Source organism: Alligator sinensis, unplaced genomic scaffold, assembly GCF_000455745.1.
Source record: "Alligator sinensis unplaced genomic scaffold, ASM45574v1 scaffold98_1, whole genome shotgun sequence".
Taxonomy (NCBI): Eukaryota; Metazoa; Chordata; order Crocodylia; family Alligatoridae; genus Alligator; species Alligator sinensis.
Genome location: NW_005842058.1, coordinates 2,243,026 through 2,261,417, shown reverse-complemented (window position 1 = coordinate 2,261,417; position 18,392 = coordinate 2,243,026). Strand labels below are relative to the sequence as shown.

Here is an 18,392-nt window from a genome sequence, read left to right as displayed (position 1 = left end):
TGGTTTTGCTTCGTGTATGTCTGGTGCGATGTGTCGTGCTGGCTTGTCATACCCTGAGAATCCCCAGCAGGCACTGCAGACGGCAGCCCAGCACTTCCATTATGTAACCGTGCCTGCTGGGTTATACAACACAGCGGAAACTGGAAGGGATGAGCAAAACAGGCCCCCTGCTTCTTGACGTTTGTGGGCAAACAGTGCACCTGGTGCCCTCCTCCGGATGGAGCCAGGGTGGGGCATTACCAGTGAGACGCGAGGGCTGCGGTGGAGCAGTGAGCTAGCAGAGCTCTTCCCTCGCTTCCGTGGCAGGGTCACGTCAGCATCTTCCTCCCCATCCCTTTCAGGCTTCGCTCCCTTCCCCTTGGAGCAGGTATCCAGGTTGTAGCCGTATCGCTCTAGTGGCAAAAGCAATCGGGACGCCTGGTAGAGGTGATAGTTTTCTCTCTCTGGTATTGACTCGGGTAGCTCTTGAGCAGACTACAGGTCGAACTTTGCGGGGAAGTTTCCAAAGAATCGATGTGGAGCCGAGAAAAATCGCTTCCGATCTAAATGTGAACGGAAAACCTTTCTGCCACTGTTGTCTCCTCCTCCCTGATATGAATTGGATATGGTTTCCCGAGACGGGGCCAAATCATTTGTACTGAATAATTTAGTCAATGAACTTAGCCTCTTTTTCTACTTAGGCATTGACTGAGCAGTGTTTGATTTTCCCCAGATCTATTAATCACTAAAAAAAATATTGGGCAGTAATTTCTGCAAATAATTCTGGCTCTCTGGAGCTGGTCCCCACTCAATTCACTCTGAATATCGGAGTCCGGGGCTGTGACGAGTAGTTTCGGTTAGATACTTGTATCAGGAAGGGTTTCTGTGGCCTGGCTGGATGAGCCAGTCTGGCTTGCAGGGAGATATTCACTTTTACACCGTCAAAACTCACGTCATGCGATGAGTGAATGTCCTTCGTGGCGGCAGATGAGAGAAAAAAGGGCAACGGTCTCCAGTTGCAGCGAGAGAAGTTAAGGTTGGATGTCAGGCAAAACTTTCTTACCAGGGGGGTGAAGCACTGGAACGGGTTACCCAGAGAGGTGGTGGCATCTTCATCCTTGGACGTTTTTAAGGTCTGGCTTGACAAAGCCCTGGCTGGGGTGATGTTGCTGGGGCTGAGTTTTGCTTGGAGCAGGGGGTTGGACTAGACGTGACCTCCTGAGGTCCCATCCACCCTCTTTTTATGAGTCTCTAGTATGTTTATACAGCAAGTGGCCCAAGTGAGTGTCCCCCACCCCCGGGGCTGTGGACTCTAGAAACTGCTGCCCCCAAAATGACTGATGATCATCATTTAAAGTTCTCTGCTTCCTATTAGTAATAAATCGAGCTGGTGACGGTATGACAGTCGAGTCACAAGTACACATTTTCCTGGGGCACTTCCAATTGGGACCCAAATTTTACCTTCTCCTGCCAGAAATGCTGCAAGTAAAAATTTTGTTTTTCTTCCGCCATCAACCGCGGCTTGATTTTTGGCGTTTCAGGTTTACGAAGGCCACAACAAAGGGACATTTAATTTCATGCCATCTGCTCTGAATAAACTCCGTATTGGCATTTCGTTTCAAAATGTTGCATCAAAGCGAATCGGCCTGTAAACCAGTATCTGTCTAATTGTTTTGAAGCTTCACAAAGGACGTGGGTGACATCAGGCATTTCAACAACTTTTGCAGTGGCAGGACTTTGAGAAGGCCCTTGCCCCCTTGCTTTACCGGTGGCAGGTTCAAGTGTTCCTGGTGTTTTTTGAGCCACGTGCCGTGGGTGACAGGGTTGTCTGTGGTATTTTGGGAATAACTGAGGCAAGCACTTGGATGGGATGGTTTGCATAGGGAAGTTTCTGTAAAGATGTATCCTCTTCATCTAGATGGAGATGTTTCCATGGGCAGACAACTTGGGCTCTGAGATTAAAGCCTACAGCCCTGGGGCCATGTGCTGAAACCTCAGCTCCAGCGTGCATGTGAAATAAGACATTTCTCCAGACAAACTGGAGGGAAATGACATATGAAACGAGGAGCTTTTTATTTTGCCAAAGCCGAATAGCCCGTTTCAATCAGAAAGAGTTATTGCTGATGTCTCGGGAAGGAGCGGAATGACTTTTTTTAGCACTTCTTTGCCAGGAATGAAAAATAATTTGTTGACAGTTGTGCAAATAATAAGCAGCATTATTTCCAAGGGCAAGTGGAGTGGGAACATGACAAAAGAATCAGTGGGTTTGCTGCGTAGCTTCACTTCCAGCCCGACACACGACAAAACCCCGTCCTCCTTTCACATCTGTCTCGTACAGCTCTCTCCCTCGGCCTGTCTGTGTCTCTGATCCGTGGTTATTGTGCCGCTGCTCTCATCCACGGGAAAATCCACAGTGCCTCCCCATATAACCTCCCTGCTTTCTGGAGCTGCCAGGGATGAAGCTATTGAATTCAGGATGCAGTTTGTGAGAGAGCCGATGTGTGCACCGGGATGCAAGGTAGTTATTTCCAGTGCATTGGCATCTACAGAAATGCAAAAATGCCCCCGCAAGCTCCTCGGGCACAGTTGCTGAGTGGCATATGAGGCTGCTTTATAGGTAACAGTAGTTATCTTGCACACGAGCACAAAACGAGAGCCATCTGAGCTGCTGGTGCTGAGAAAGACGGTGTGTTTGCATGCTATGGTCGTAACCTGGGGGAGAGGGGGGTAGGTTTGGGTGGGCAATTGCCCTGCAATATTTATCAGAAAAATCCATACTCCTCCCATTTCTAGCCTTTGTTATAGGGTCTGCCACTGGAATGAAGTATCCAAATATTGATGCCTAATAAATTCCCTGCTAGGTAACAGCACGGTACACTGCTTTATCTGCTGAGAATGCTGCATTCGTATTGGCTTTGCTGTTCCCCCCACCTCTCTCCCCCTGGGAGAAAGGCAATGATTGGGTGATGGGATGAAGAAACACCGAAAAGGACAAAGCAGTACAGTCACTGCAGGCATTTGCCGGCTGCATACGGCATGAGGTGACACGAGAGGCAAAGCACAAAGGGAAATACAGAGCCGGGTTCTTGGGGGAGGGAGAGAGGAGCGGTGGAGGAGGCGAACTCCCTGCCCTCCCCAAGAAGTTGTGAGAGTCGAGTGTGATCTACAGGGGCGGGGATCAAATGAGTGTGTCGGAGATGGGCTGGCTCTGTTGTGTGCGGAGTTCAGTCCGGCCTCCCTGACCGTCTGGACGTGCGTCCAGTCCCGGGTCCCGGTGGTTGTGCAGGGAAAGATCTGAGCATCCCCCTGGGGCAGCCCCCTCCTGCTGTCAAGGCGACTTGGAAAGGGAGCGGTCAGTGAAGTAGCCGGGCTTTCGGTAGCTTCTTCCGAGGGCACCTGTCTCCCTGGCTCGCAGCTGGGCAGCTTCGCAAAGCAAATGACCTTCTGCTCTGGGCCTGATGGCACAGAAAACTCCCTGCCCTTCGTGCATCTCTTTGAAAGGACAGGGCTCGACTTGGTAGCCATGGGTGGGAACCACGCAGGGGCAGGTGAACGAGGCAGGTGACCTGAGCCTCTGCCCTGCCCACGCCCCAGGGAGCTGATCCAGGCAGCAAGGACCCAGATCAGCCCTGCGCTGCACTGGTGGTAGATCGCGTCAGGCTCTCGCAGCACCGCTGCATCGTTAAACTGGTCAGAGAGACAAAAATTAGTTTGCGGGCAAGTCCGGGTAGAAGCCGCCCGATGTGTAAGCGGTGTTGCAGCCATGTGGCCCTCCTCTTGACTCGCTGTGATATGCCCAGAGGACGCTTCTATGTGACAGCGGGGTGAGGACAAAAAGAGATAATAGAGGGATAACTGGGGCCCGTGGCTTGTCGGAGCGCCCAAGCCAGCTCGGGAGGAAAGACCCAGCCTGAGCCTGGCAACCAGGCACGGTGTCAGCACAAACAGTCTGTCTAGATGGAGGTTTCCTGGCCTGTTCCCTGCCCAGCTGCAGCCCAGAGCAGCTGGGGCTCTCCGAGGAGCTCCATCTCTGCAGGACTTCCAGCCCAGCTCTGAGGCAGGTCACCTCGGGGCTAGCTGAGCAAACCTCCGGACATCTTGGAGGGTGTTCAGTCACCAGAGTGACCTTGAAATCCATAGTCTACAGCTGGCCTCTCCCCTTCGGTATATCTGCAGCTCCTCTCCCCTCCTGCTTGCTGTTGCTCCCTTCTGGCTCTTGATGTTTCCACCCCTCGTGCAGCCCTTCCTTCCAGCTGTCTCCGTGCTGAGAGTTGCAGGAGCTTCTTTGGGGTGGGGAGGAGTCTGTGCTGTACATTTAAAATCCTTTCTTGAGTTCCCAGCTCTGTGCACAGGGGCATGCAGCCATTACAGAGACGTTTGCATTTACTTTGGAGTTTCTCCTTGAAAATCCCGCAGTAAAATTACCAGACATGCAAAGTTGCCTTTAGACTTCACACTGAGCTGCATATTCATTAGCGCGTTCGCTCGGGATGCTGCCATGACCCTTTTCCTCCTCGTAATCTTTATGGCTTCAGGTGCTTGCATAATACTTTACTTTGTGATTGAGAATAAAGGGTAAGTTGGAGCTTTACAACGCGAGGCCGGGCCAGCGCGGTTTGCAAGTGCTGTTCCTGGCTCCCCTTGCCAGCGAAGCAATGAATAATCCAATGTTTGCTCTGGAGAGGGAAATGCAGGGGGAGGGGAGGGATGCAAGTTAATTAAAATTCTAATGCTGAGTAAACTCAGGAGAACAAATCAAGTGTCATGCCCTTTGGCTGGGTCTCCCAGAGCTGGAGCATGCCCTGAAATTTCTTGAACAGTCATAGACAAGTGATTCTGGTGAACAGTATTGACAGCCCCATCGATACTCTTTGTCTGTGGCCGGCCTGTATGGTCCTCAAGTTGATCTGCTGCCAGTTGCACTGTCCATGTGCAGGGCGTTTGGCTTGAAAGATCTCTTGTCGGCAGGAATAATAAGCATTGTTTACTATCGGCACATTAGTGCCTTAAAGATCAGAATGCATGTGTTCGGAAAAGCAATCCCGGATTTGAAATATTAATGCAGTAAAAGAGCACATCCTCTCCCTAGTAAAACGAATGCGGTGCTGGAAGATTCTTCCGTGTCGGAGGAGAGCTCCCAAGTGAGGAGCTGCAGGCTTGAGGATGCACCTGCAAAGTCATTTTTCTCCCTCCACCTGCCTCTTCCCCCCGGTTCCTTGTCTTCCAGTCCGCGGGAGGGAAGATGCAGCCATTTAACACCCCCTGCTTCTCCAGCCTGCCGTGGGCTCGTTTCTCTTGAGCGTCTTTTCCCACGTGCTATCCAAGCAGCCATTTGTCACTGGCTGATTAAGTTTTTGCTAGTGTGGCTGCGCCAGGCAGGCCTCTTCTCGCACGCTCCACCTGGGCTTTTAGCTTTCCTTTCTTAGTGGGGGATTTGGAGCGATGCAGCAAAGATTGGGGTACTTTATAGCAACAGAACAGTTGTTGTGGGCAACTTCGATCCACAGGAGGGACAAATTAGGGAGAGGTCTTGAGGAGAATGGCACGGCTGAGATGGGTAGATGAGAGAGTAAGGTCTGGTATTCTCCGAGCCAGTAGCAGCTGATGCAGGAATATTGGTATCTATCTGTTCACATGTGGGACCTGTTGTCCCTTCTGCGTTCGCTGCTATTTGCCTGCATAATTTGTCTTCAGTTTAGCGAGAGGCAAAAGCCGTAGGGGCAGATGCACCTGAACGTGCATGCCCTGTGCTATCCTCTTCTGGACTGGCTACAAGGGGCTTGGAGTGGCAGCCCCGAGTCCAGTGAGTTGTACCAGGCTGCTGGTGTCTCTCCGTAGGGTGAACCCTAGCAGCAAGTCCTGGGCCTGGGAAGGAGTAAGCAAACTTCTGGATATGGTGAAAGCAGGTTTTTGTGTTGCTGCTATGGTGTCTTTGCGCGCGTGCACGTGGGCAGACTGAGAATTTATCTTAAGACTCAATTCTTCCGGCATGGTTTAACAGCTGCCGGTAAAACGTGCCTAGGTAAATATGGCCATGCATGTTGTCGTAAAGAAATATAATAGCCCTGCTGGTTTTTTGCTAACGTGGTTACAGCTGTATTTTCCATTTTCTGCATGGAGTACGTCGAGTCACTGGTGTGGTGTTAACGACTGGTTCCCATTGCTCTTTAGAAAACTGCTTTGGATGAAACCGGCTCTTTATGAGGCTACGTGTCACCACCTTGTTGTCAACCTTAATGGCCTCGCGTTATGTTTAATGCACTTACAGTGCTAAAATCTATGGTTAAGGAGGCAGCAATAGCGGGATAGATAGTGCCCAATTTCATTCACTTCCATGCCTGGGCTCCCTTCAAATAGTGCCATGCTTCTGGCTGAAAACGCTGAAGCGCTAGACGAATCTTTCAGAAAACCAGTGAAAGGCAGCAAGGAAGAGGCCCGGAAGTCCATGTCCCACTGATGTTAGCACTAATTGATAAGCCTTGAGCTTTCCCTTGGGGTTGAGGTCTCAGATGCTGGCAGAAAGCAGCATTGGCTACTGTCCGGCAGGGTGCATGTGGCCCAGCCACACCGCCTGCATGGGTGTCGTGTTGAAGGAGAAGCGGCACTGAAACGCTTGATATATTTGCCACAAATCGACGCTAAAGGTCAAATAAAACCAGCCTGTTTTATAAATAAAAATAAAAAATCCTGCCAATGTTTATTTTTTCCATTGCATTTTTTGATAAAGAAGCGCGCACAGATGTATGCACACGGTACACGTGGGCAGCTGTAGCTGCGTTAACTCTTCTAATTTGCAGTTTGGGGTCATTGTTGTAATTCTGGTTTCAGCTCTAGCTGAGTCTCCGGGCACTCGACAGGTAACCTCTTCCCTGACCTCATGCTGCATTGCAAGTGCTTTAGACGGTGGTATCATCAGAGGGAATCTCTCATCTCAGCAGGCTTTGTTAGCAGGTGTCTCCAAGTCTGAAGCGGAAGCAAAGCCACCATCAAGGCAGCACAGCTTTTCTCAGCACCGATGGGGAGAGGTCCATTCGGTGACACCTTCAAAGATGGATGTATTAGCTTTTGAAGAGGAAAGTATTGGGCAAGGCAGAAAGAAAAGGGGAAGGGAGGGGCCAAGCATAGGGCTGCCCCTCTCTTAGGTACCTGCAGCAGCTGCAAAAACTCCTTCCAATGAAGCAGAACTACAAGGTCTGCAGATGTAAAGGTTTTTCAGTCCTTGGACCAACACGGCTACAACCTACACCCCACAAGGTTTTTCAGTGCCACTGAGACGTTGATGAAGGGCTCGGGTCCAACTGGAGAGTTGGTGGCGGGCAGACAACAAGCCCAGAAGTTGCCAGGGGAAGCACCTATTTGGGGGAAGGCTTTTCCTCCTTCTCCAAGCTGTTCCCTTTGTGCTTGGAACTCCCTGGAAGAGCATCCTGAATGCAGACTGCCATGCAAACCTGTCTGAAGAGCTCGGGTTCTGGGATTTTTTGTAGAAAGCCAGTATTTCCTAATTTGTGGGTTCCCCAATCTCGGCTCTCCCGTGCAGCATTTGAGAGCTCTCCGAGGTGCCCCTGAGCTTCTCTGTGTGCACTGAGCACTGTTCCCTGGTACCAGGGTGCTCTGTCCATGGCCTGGTACATGGCTACAGCGAGGGCACCACCAAGTGATGCCAGTCTGGCTCCGGGAGCTGTCAGACTAGTAAAGGCTGTCGTGTGCGATGCTAATGGCATTGGCCGTTTGGTTCATTGTAGCCGTTCGTGGTTCTTTCTTGCCAGGGTGGATGTGTCACCTGTCTGCGTGGTGCTGGGGAGCTTGGGCCTGCACCAAGGGAAGAAACAGCTAGTCTTATGTGGCATGCAGTTTGGGGCTCGGCGACAGAGACTGTGTGGGAGCTTTTCTGTGCCTACACTGGAGGCTTTCACGTCCACAGTGCAGGTGCAGTGGAGATGGGAAGGCACGCGTGTGTCACCTCTGGGGCTGTGGGGTTTTCAGGTGGCCTTGGCATGAACATGTTCCTGGCACAAAGCCCACGTGCCCCAGGAATCCCCTTGTGCCCAGATGAGAGAGGCGGTGCTGCTGGGTTGGATGTGCTCTTGTGAAGGTGACTGTAGGAAAAACAGCGTTGATTATAATGAAAGCTGTCAGGTTTGACTGCCTGCCTGGACCTCAAGTGATTCCCGAGCGGAGACGGAGCTGCAGATAAAACATTTCCTTGCAAGCCAGCTTCCCAGGGTGCAGCAGGTCAGTGCTTCTCCCTGCCTCTTTGTCTGGCTTAAAGAAGTTTTTCTTTGAAGAGCTGCAGCATGCCAGGAGGGGGAAGAGCTGCGGGGTTTTGTGAGACGTTCCCGTCAGAACCAGGGAAAGCAGGCGGCTCCCACAAGGCTATGAGGGTCCTGGTGTGACTCATGAGTAGATAGATGTACTTAGCGCAGTGGTAGCCTGAGATTAAGAAGGCAGGTATAGATCTAACCAAAGTAGATGCATGCATGGATGCATACAATATATATATGAGTTGGTCTAATAAAAGAGATCAGATTTACCCCCAAAACCTTGTCTGCCTATGTCTGTAGAGCATCATGGCTACAACCTACATCCTTTATATGTGTGTGTGTGTGTGTGTGTGTATGTGTATATGTATATGTATATATATCTACTTTGGTTAGTCTACCGTGGGACGTGAAAATATGTTCCCTAGGAGAAAACTCCGTTGCAACATGTGGGATTTACCAGTAGCCTTGTGGGACTTGAAAATATTTTCCTTAAGGAAAAGATCCCCTTAGGAAGGCGTAGGGTTGACCTGGTGCCTGGATGCAGCTCCCCAGACTACAGATCATCCTGCCATAGGAATGCATTGGGATGACCTCCACCTTACAGGGGTGTTGGTTGTAGCCGTGCTGGTCTAAGGACATGGGCAGACAACGTTCTTTGGGTCAATCCGATATCTGGTATTATTGAGGTGGTCTAATAAAAGATATCAGATTGACCCAAAGGACCTTGTCTGTCTGGGGATGACTTGGGTTCATCTGCAGCCCTCCCAGACAACAGGTCAACCTGCTTTGGGAGCAAAGGAAATGACCTGGGGCCTGGCCAGGGCTGCGTGGGCTATAGGTCAGCTTCCCATAGGCATGCAACAGGGTTGACTTGTAGCCCTTGCAGAACTCAGCAAGGTTTTAGCTCAAAACCCCAACCCCCCCCCTCCCCCAAACCCTCATAGGAATGCACTGGGAGGCTCTATAGCCTTGTGGGACTTACAAACCTTTTCTGTACAACCTTTTACCTTGTACTGCTGGATGTGGTCATGAAGAAACCACTGCGATACAAAACCATCACCATACATAGTTTGTGGATTCAAAGCATCTAGTAGGTAGGTTTCAGAATTGGGACTTGCCAGCTTTTTTATGGGAGCTGTAGTGATCGGGATCCTTACTGGGGCAAATCTGTTACCGAACACATGAAAGAAAACTCATTCCTGATCAGTTTGGCAGGTGACGCAAGGACCCGGGCAGTTGTCATAGTCTGTCCCAACGTCGTGAATTGGATATAGCTTGGATTGAGATGTTAGTTGTGTAGTTCTTGACACCTACCAAGTCCCTGTTTCACCTGAAAATCTCTGATCTCTCTGTCTGCCTCAGTTCCCTATCTGCAAAATGGGTATAGCGGTAATAATCCTGCCTTTCCTCTCTTGGCTCTTCCATGCTTTCCTAGGGAGGGATTGTCTGTCATACTTTGTGTGTGCAGCACTTAGCGTGGCACAGCTCAGCCGCGTGATCTGTGCTGAAGTCTCTTGGAGCTGACAGACAATTGACTTTAAAGTCTAAATGCAGCTTAAGCCCTTGAGCTAAGGGTGGCAATGATGACTTTTCACTTCCTGGGCCTGTTTGTGCAGTGTGTGCCCTTGTGCACTCCAACGAGACCCCCGTGCCCGCAGGGGCGAGCGGTTTGTAAAGTTTCAGGTGTGATGTTGGCAGGGGAGGGGGAGAGCAAGGAGCATAGGGAGAAGGGGAATGCTGCAGTGATCAGGGGGCGTAAAAAAGGAGATGAGTGTAGCACCAAGGGACAGAGAAATGCGACGGGCAGCAATTACAGCAGCAGAAGCGGTCGACGAAAACCTGGTGAGGTGGGTTGGGGTGGGGGGGCGAAGAAACCCCTTACAGGACAGTGAAATGTCTACTGCTAGCATGAGACAAGCCTCCTCACTAACAGCATCAGGACTGAGCTGCCTGGAGAAGTGGGGGCATCTCCTCCTTTGGAGGCTTTCAGGAAGAGGGTGGGACAAGCACCGATGCGGCAGGACCCGGCTCCCGGACCTACAAGCCATGCAGCAGTCCTCTGCTCCAAACAGAGCCGGGGAAGAAGTGCCAGAGGGTCCAGGCAAATGACCTTTTGCTCCAGCTTTGTGGCCATCGCCGTGCTGTGCAGAGCTCAGGGCGGGTAGATCGTGCCACAAATAAAAGAGAAAATGTGCGCCGTGCCCCAGGACTCTGTGCCAGAGACAAAACAAAGTCTCCTTATCTGGGTGAGCAGAGCCGCTCTGCCTGGACCTACCTTAACCCTTCTTTTCCAGGACGTGGTTGCTGCTATTATTCCACCAGCGGACATAATTATATGGTCTCACCTTGGGGAGAGCCGTCAATTGCTTTCCGCAAAGCGGTCTGTCGCAGGACTGTGATTTGCACAGCCAGGAGTGGATGCTGGGTTAACAAGGCAAGCTGAGCTCTGCTGTGTCCTTTGGGACCCAGGACCCTCCAGCCGCCGCATCACCATTCATTGTAGGATCTGCTTATCTGCCCACTTGCTTAGGTGCCCGCATTGCCACAGCAGCAAAGTGCTCTACAGTCAAAACTCGGCCGCTGCAGAGGGGAAGCAGGCCATTCCCTAGCTCATTTTCAGCACTGGTCCCTTGACTGGCTGCCCCTCCTTTTGCCTGCGAGCTATAAAGCAAGGACTTCATTTTTTTTTTTTTTTTCCCCAAGCACTTTCGCATGTAAAGTATTTGGTAAAACAAGCGATGTCCCATTTAATCTGAAGCTCCTAAATCAGATAACCGGTTGTCTGTAGGTTCCCTTTTGTCCACGTGCCTGCAGGGCTGGCTGAAGGATGCTGAGTTATCCCAGTGCAGTCTGGCTTTGAGCTGGCAGGCAGGCAGGCACTTCTTGGTGAATCTTTGTGCATGGCCTTGACTCAAGGATTTTGCACCGAGCAAGCGATGGAGCACTTGGCATGCATCACACTTCCCTGGCAGTCATTGCTGTACCCTGGGTGTCTTTACCTCGGCGTTCGTGCTCAGCAGTGCGAGGGAAGCTTTTGAATTGGGTTCCTAAATTGGACTTTGAGCTCGGAGGTGCTATAAGCTCTTTGCGGGGCTCAGCATGCTGCCGGGAGAGCTGTCAGCAAAAGTCCTATCCTCACCTCCTTTAACACTTCCCCTTTCTCACACCTCCAAGCTGCCGACTGCAAGTCGGCTGCACGGAAAGGAAAGAGAACCAGCGTGCAAGCCGGGTGTGGAGAAAGACTGCTTCGCTCTCACCATGGGGCGTTAGGATGATAAATACACATGTAAATGCGGAAAGTACTGGAGACAAAGTGGGTTGACAGATATGCGCCTCCATCTCCCCATTCCTGAAAATGAGATGTTCAGTGCATTGCTGCAAAGGGCTAAGGACAGATCTTGAGCGCTGAACTAACCGGCAAAGGCTGCACCAGACAGGACAGCCACAGCTTGGGTACGCTAGGGTCTTTCTCGATGTGTCATTTAAAATGATATATCCCCTCTTTTTAGCATACATAAATGAATCTGAATGAATAAATAGGAATAAATAAAAGTGAGAGGTTAGCTAGGGCTTTGGTGGCTAGGGCTTTGGTTGCCTTTTAATGATGATGCTTTGGCATCATTTATTGTGGAACAGCGTGAGCCCTACAGAAAGCGGCACTAAAAATGATTGCTGCTAAAATTGTGCCTTTAAATCTTAAAAAAAACAAAACAAAAAAAAAATGAATCTTTCTTTATTACATAAGAACTTTGCCAGACAGAAAAGGGTATAGTTAGGTACAGCTAGACGGCAGGGCACGTGAGGATAAACAGAACAAAAAGAAGGCTCTTTGCACGTGACGGTCTCCGAGGGGCTTGGAAATGCATGTTTTGGAAGGGGTATCAACTGGGACACGGGGGACTGGGCTACATGGACCTGCAGCTGGATCCAGTCTCCTCTTCGCTGCCAGGCCACTGGGAAGGGCCTGCAGGGCGGAGACCCTGGGCCTGCTCTGTGCCATCTCCTGCCTCCAGCTGCACAGTCCATCTGCCATTGGGTCCAGTTTAGGACCGGTCAAAGGGCTGCTGAAAGCCATGAGAGCCCTTGTGTCACCTTCCCTGGGCTGCGGATCAGGTCCCAGGTTTCCAAGCGTCCAGACGGCTGATGGCTGATGTGCCAGGGCCGCCTGGATGTGGAACCAGTGAGTTATGGGATTCACTTGCGCTGCTCAGCACATGTAATTCGAACAGATTTGCTTTGCCGTGGCTAATTACCTAACGGTTGGTCTGGACTTTAGTCACCGGCAGCAAAGTTTGGGCTTGGCTCTACTTAACTTGAACTGCATTGGCTATAGGCAAAGCTGGGGTCTGGGAAAATCACATTTTCTCCCACCGTGTAAAAGGAGGAGCTATTTGACATGACTTATCTTGACTAATTTGTTCCTTTTTTATTTTATGTTATTTTATTGGATGATCCTCTTTAAAATGCAGTGTCACATTTACGCATACAGATTTAGCTCTGCATTTGCACGGTGGAGAAACTGCTGTGCCACGTTTTAATAGTAAGTTAATTTTTTAAACTGGCAAATCTGTGATCTGAAATTGTAAGTAGTGGTGCAGTCGCCCTGCAGGACAGTCAGGATGGAGTTTTCCTGCCGATACGTTTGCATAATAACAGCTGCTCTGCTGGTCTGGATTTTGTGCATGTGAGGCTGTTGCCTGCAGCTTCCTTCCCTGAGATCTCCTGGCAAAGGAGGGCTTTAACTGTGATTAAATGATGCCCTAAAAACTTACGTGCGCCAGCTCAGGGCTTTTGCAAGGGAAGCTTTTAGCGTGTCTTCGTATTTTAACAATCATAACATTTACGTTGTCAATCAGTGCTAATAGGAGGAGTACATTTCACTCTCCTTTTTCACTTGCCCAGAATACACAATTACTTGGGAACACAGTGTGGGAGTCCTATTTATCATGTCACTCCCGTGAGCTGCTAAGTGCAGGAGGAAATCATCCCACCCTGGCATCTCCCGGTGTTTTCTAGTCCCCCTCCCCAAGAGCAAGCTCTGTGAAAACTTTCCTGCAATGGGAATTGCTGGGGAACCGGAGGTTGCTGGCCAGGGTGCCGTTCCCTGGGACGCGTTACTGCCTGGTTTGCAAGGGGATGCATAGTTCAGGTGTGACTTTGCAAGGCAATTCCATAGGTGTCTTAAGGCACCCCGCAAAGAGAGGCTTTTCCATCGGGAGCCCTGAAACGGTGGTTAGCCTTTTTCTGTAGCGCAAATTAAACCCGCCTGTGTCCCCGTGCAAGCCTTTCTCTTTGCAGGCCTGGGGGCTCTGTCAGATGCACACAGAAATGTGGGAAGGACTCTTGCCTGGAGCAGAATTGGGAGCACTCGGGGGCAAGGGCTTTAATTAAAGGAGAGGGGGAGGAGGCAGGCACTGGCCAATCCCAGAAGCATGAAACCAGTGCTGCTTGAATCAAAGTAATGACTTTGCTTAAAATGCAAAATTGTTAATGCAAGAAATAGCATGAAATTGACCCTCTGTACCATTTAAAGTAATTGCTATTTCCAGCTCCCTTTTCTTTCTTTCTTCCTCTTCCCTTCCTTTCTTTTTGCCTCAGCTGCACTTTTCGCACAAATGACACTCTGAAATAGCGACGTTGGGAGCTGAACTGCTTTCAGCCTCGTTTATAAGCGTTTATTCTTAGCAATTAAAAATGGGAATATTAATTTTGCCAAATGCTTGTCATTAGAGGGTTTATTAATATATCTTGTATATACGCATGCACTTGTGCGTGTTCACACGATCGCATGGTGGAGAAGATGGGGGATGTTGCCGCTGCTTTTTCTTATCCTTTGCTTCCCTGGGCCAATTGCAACGGGTGCAAGCGACTAATTGGTAGCTTCTACCTATCCGGCTGCGTCTGCATTTGCAACGTGCCCCACGCCGGGGGGTTGCAGTGCTTCCATGTCGCCCTCAGCCCGTGTCTGACCTGGACACCAGGCTCGCTGCCCAGTGCCTCTGGCAGCCATCGGCTGGCTCGCGCCCCGTGTGCAGCCTTTTTCATTTGCAAGCTAACGGGATTTGATATGACTGAGGAAATCAAAGTCCTTGACTATCCAATACTTTTTCTCCCCTATTATTCTCACTTCCTTCGGCTCCTCCTCTGCCAAAGAGTTCAAAGCACAGTCTGTGCCTGGCCTGAATGGCATCATAAATCACTTCCAGCGCTTTTACCGGCGACGTGTAGGACCAGGGACTCTCTCCTCCTTATGCCTTGCTTTCAGCACAGACTTTCGCAGCCTCTGACTAAATAAAGTTAGGTTTGCAAAAGCTTGCTCTCTCTATACATCGATCATAGTTGGTCTATAAAGGTGCATTTCAAGTCTGCCTTCTGACGGACTTCAGGCTAATGCCACTGACAGCCTCTCTGTGTCACCAAACTGATCGCAGCCACTTGTACTCGCTGCGGACTGACAATATGATGTATTCCCGGTTGAGGGTCGAGTCAGTCCACTTTGCTATAATTTGGGTTTTTTTATGGACAAGTTTATCTGGGGAGCCAAGCCCTTTGGGAATGCTTAGACCAGAATAAGAATGGTCCGAAGAGGGAGATGGACCCCCATGTTACCAAACAGGGAGCAGTGCGCTCCTTGGCCTGCAGAATAAAAGGAGGAAACATCCAGTAGTGACTGACGCCGGGCTGGGGGCATGGGAGTGCCTGGGGCCTGTGTTCTCCAGGACGGCATGTCTCGTATCCAGCTTGAGGGGAGACTGATGAGTGGCTGGGGCTCTGTCTAGCACGTGGGCTCTGGAGGCTGGTTTCCTTGTGCAGCATGTGCCTGCTTTTTCCCTGCTGGCAGAGCCCCTTCCCAGACACCATCACTTCCCCAAAGTCTTGCAGTACCAGGCAAGGTTTTGCGGTGAGGCTCCCAAACGAAGGGAGATGAACGGGAATGCCTGCACCAGCTGCGGCGGTGGCTCATCCAGCCCAGTCCCCTGTGTTTGACAGTGGCCAGGCAGCAGGTGCTTTAGAGGAAAGCATACGTCCTCCATAATGCCCAATTATCTGATAATTAGCCCATGGGAGAGGTTTTCTCCTACCTCCTGGTAGTTAAGGGTTGGCTTAATTCCTGGAGCATGAGATTTTTATATCCCTTATAAATTTTGATCCCATCTAAAGTATAGTAACTGGAGCTGCTTCAATTGGTCAAACCTATGCCTATTGCCTAATTCTTTATGGATCCTGCCCTGTCGGCTCAAAACGAAATCCTCCTGTGCTGTTAGATGTACGAAAACCTTCCCTGGTGTCCGGTAGTAACGCATGCTGCCCTCTTCTGAACTGTTCCCATTTTGTGGGCCTGGGGAAGTCAGGACTGAGCACGTTATTTGAACGAAGTGTGCCACTTTTGTCTGGATAGGAGGGCATAAGAATAATGCTGCGATTAATCTCGGCTCCTCAGACAAGGCCAGCGCCCCAGAAAATTAGTTTCTGAATGTAGGAGTTACTCTGGTTTTCCCCACTTTCCTCCCAGTACCTCTTTTCCAAGACTCATTCAGGACTCCAATCTCCCTATTGTGCAGAAAAAAAAAAAGTTTGGATTATTGCAACTCCGTTTCTTGCTTTTTCCTTTTGCAGAGTCGGAAGCATGCAAGCAAAGTGCGTCTTTATTACATGCTCCACCCCGTCGATGGAGGCTGTCCAGCCAAGAAGCTGCGATCAGAAAATGTGAGTGTCTCTCAGAGTACCAATCTATTGCGCTGCTTTGTCTGTCTTGGACTGTGCACCAAGGCATTTCACATCTATGACAGCTCTTGATAATCACATGCCCAGAGGTAACATTTGGATTAGCTGAAGTGCTAAGTAACTGGAAATAATTTTCAATAAAGATACAGAAAATATTACATGCATCAGCAACAGTAATTGAATTTTTAGTTCTTTTTAGTAACAGTTTATAGGAAAGACAAAAAAAAGCATCCTCACAACACAAATCCAGTATCCACTCAGCCCATTCAGGGAGAGACTAAGCTATGGGAAAGACATTTGGGTTGCTGGCTGGGGAGCTACACTGCAAACCATTGGAAGGATAATGGATGCTTGCATTTTCAGTCTCATTTGCTTGGAATCGGGGGGGTAGTAAAAACCGCGCTTTAATTGCAATGGTTGAAGTTGTGCAATTGTTGTTGGAAGCCTGGATTGGAGTCATTGCGAGCTGCGGACATTCAGATGCCATTTATGCACAAGTTTCTCACCCAGGGGGGTGGGACATCTGGTAGGGAACAAGTGTCAGCAGAGAGAAGCTGGAGAAAGATTTGTGGAGGAGAGTAACACTTTGAAGGAAGGCGAGGGTGAAGGCAGCATGCAGGCAGTGAGCAGCCTCCGTCCACGGGTGTCCTGTAACGCGTGCTCTGCTCCTCTTGCAGCCCTTTAATACATCGCTTTTGATGTCCTGGCACTGCTCTGCTTCTGTGACTGCCCCAGCTGCTCTCTTTGTTTCCTGCTTTTACATCTCTCGCTGATAGCTCTGTCCTCCCAGTTTAGAGCACTTGGCATCAACAATTCAGTCTGGGAGATTTTAATATTCCTGGGAGCTGAGCAGAGAAATCCATGGGCATTACACTGAGGATCCCCCTTACAGCGAAATGAGCCTGTCTTTTGAGCTGTGTCTTGTTCAGGGCTTATCTCTGGGTTTCATGCATCACCAGGGCTACTGCCCTGGCCTTGTAATGCAGCAGTTTTGTGCAGCGCTCACCTCCCTTTGCTGGGTGCCAGGAGCCTCTCCAGCATGGTCAGCAGCCACTTCTGCTAACAGCGGCCACAGCCTTTTCTCCTCTGTTACATCGGCTGCTAATCTCCGGGGCCCTGCCCCCAGGTCCTTTGTTGTATCAGCCCCTGGGGCAGTCTCACAGCGCCAGCATAATGGGTAATGAAACCAGTGGAAAACCCACGGGGGTAAGGCACCTTCCTCCTCTTTGGAAATCCCAGCCAGCAGCAACTGAGGGTCCTGTGTGTGCATGTAGGAGTTCAGGTCTCTCTTGGCACATTTCTTCTTTGGGTGACATCAGAGGGTTTTTGTCCTGTTTGACACACATCAACATGCTTGTTTTGGTCTTGGTCTTTTCAAAAGGGTGGCAAAGGTGTGAGGGGCAGGGGGTGCAGTTTTGTGGACCTGCCTATGAATGCAGGTCTAATAAAAGATTTACCTAAAGACTCATGTCTGCCTGTGTCCTTAGACCGACATGACTGCAACCAACACCCCTGTCCATAGATGAGCTCTCTAAACAGGGAAGGCTTGGGCCTTTCTGCAGCATGCTCCGGAGAAGCGAGGGCTAAAAGGAGAAGCGAGATGAGTTTGAGATACCCAGCACAGCCGAAAACTCGAGTGTTTTACAGGCGCAGCAAACCTCACAGTCGCACCATAGTGAATCGTACAGGCGCAGCGAGCCTTGATGGCCAGTCTGCAGCCTCTTAGAAAACTGCAATCATACCTGCCATACACATTTAATAAACACACCATCCTAAGGAAACCAGGCCCACAGACATTGGTCCAGAGGTGAGAAAAAAAAAAAAAAAAAAGAGGCTAAATTGATCAAGTAGAGCGTTCACCCAGAATGAGTCACCTGGGCTTCTCTCTGTAGTCGTAGCCCAGCACCAGTTGCATGGCGAAGATCCCAGGCACGTGGTATCCCAAGCATGTCATGTCAATGGGTGTGCGAATATGGCTTAATGTGATCAATACTTAGTAAGATACCCTCTAATTAAAGAGAGAAGCATGCAGGCTTCGCCAGAGGGTTCGGAAAGCTCCTTCACGCTGTCGTTAAAATGTTAGGGGAACGTTTCTGTTCCATACAGGGTAATTGCAGCTGCCGTTCTGCCCCAGAAGTGCAGTACCTTACAATTGTCTGAGTGAGTTATTTAGTTACAGAACGGTAACGACGCAACACGCCGCTATTCGGCAGTTGCAGATTTGGAAGGCAGGCGATCCTATATTGAAGTTCACTACAACTGACAAGCCCTTGTGGTGCCTGACATGTACATCTTACCATGCAGATACGGTGTACAAAGAGCTAAATATAACCTACGTAAGCCAAACCCGACCTCCTTTTCATATTGGGAAGGGAGAGGGGGTGGGGGAAATGAAAATAATTATGAATTTGCTGACCTTGAGCGTCG

General features: G+C 50.0%; 1 protein-coding gene across 4 annotated transcripts in view; it reads left to right on the top strand.

Moving 5' to 3' along the window:
- Nucleotides 1-18,392, top strand: part of ZMAT4 (zinc finger matrin-type 4) — a 107,487-nt gene that overhangs the window by 25,510 nt on the left and 63,585 nt on the right. For all 4 annotated transcript variants that reach the window (XM_025203449.1, XM_006023028.3, XM_006023026.3 and 1 more), the window contains one exon: nucleotides 15,858-15,947. In XM_025203449.1, coding sequence (XP_025059234.1) covers nucleotides 15,858-15,947 — 90 coding nt within the window. The remainder of the gene's footprint in view (nucleotides 1-15,857; nucleotides 15,948-18,392) is intronic.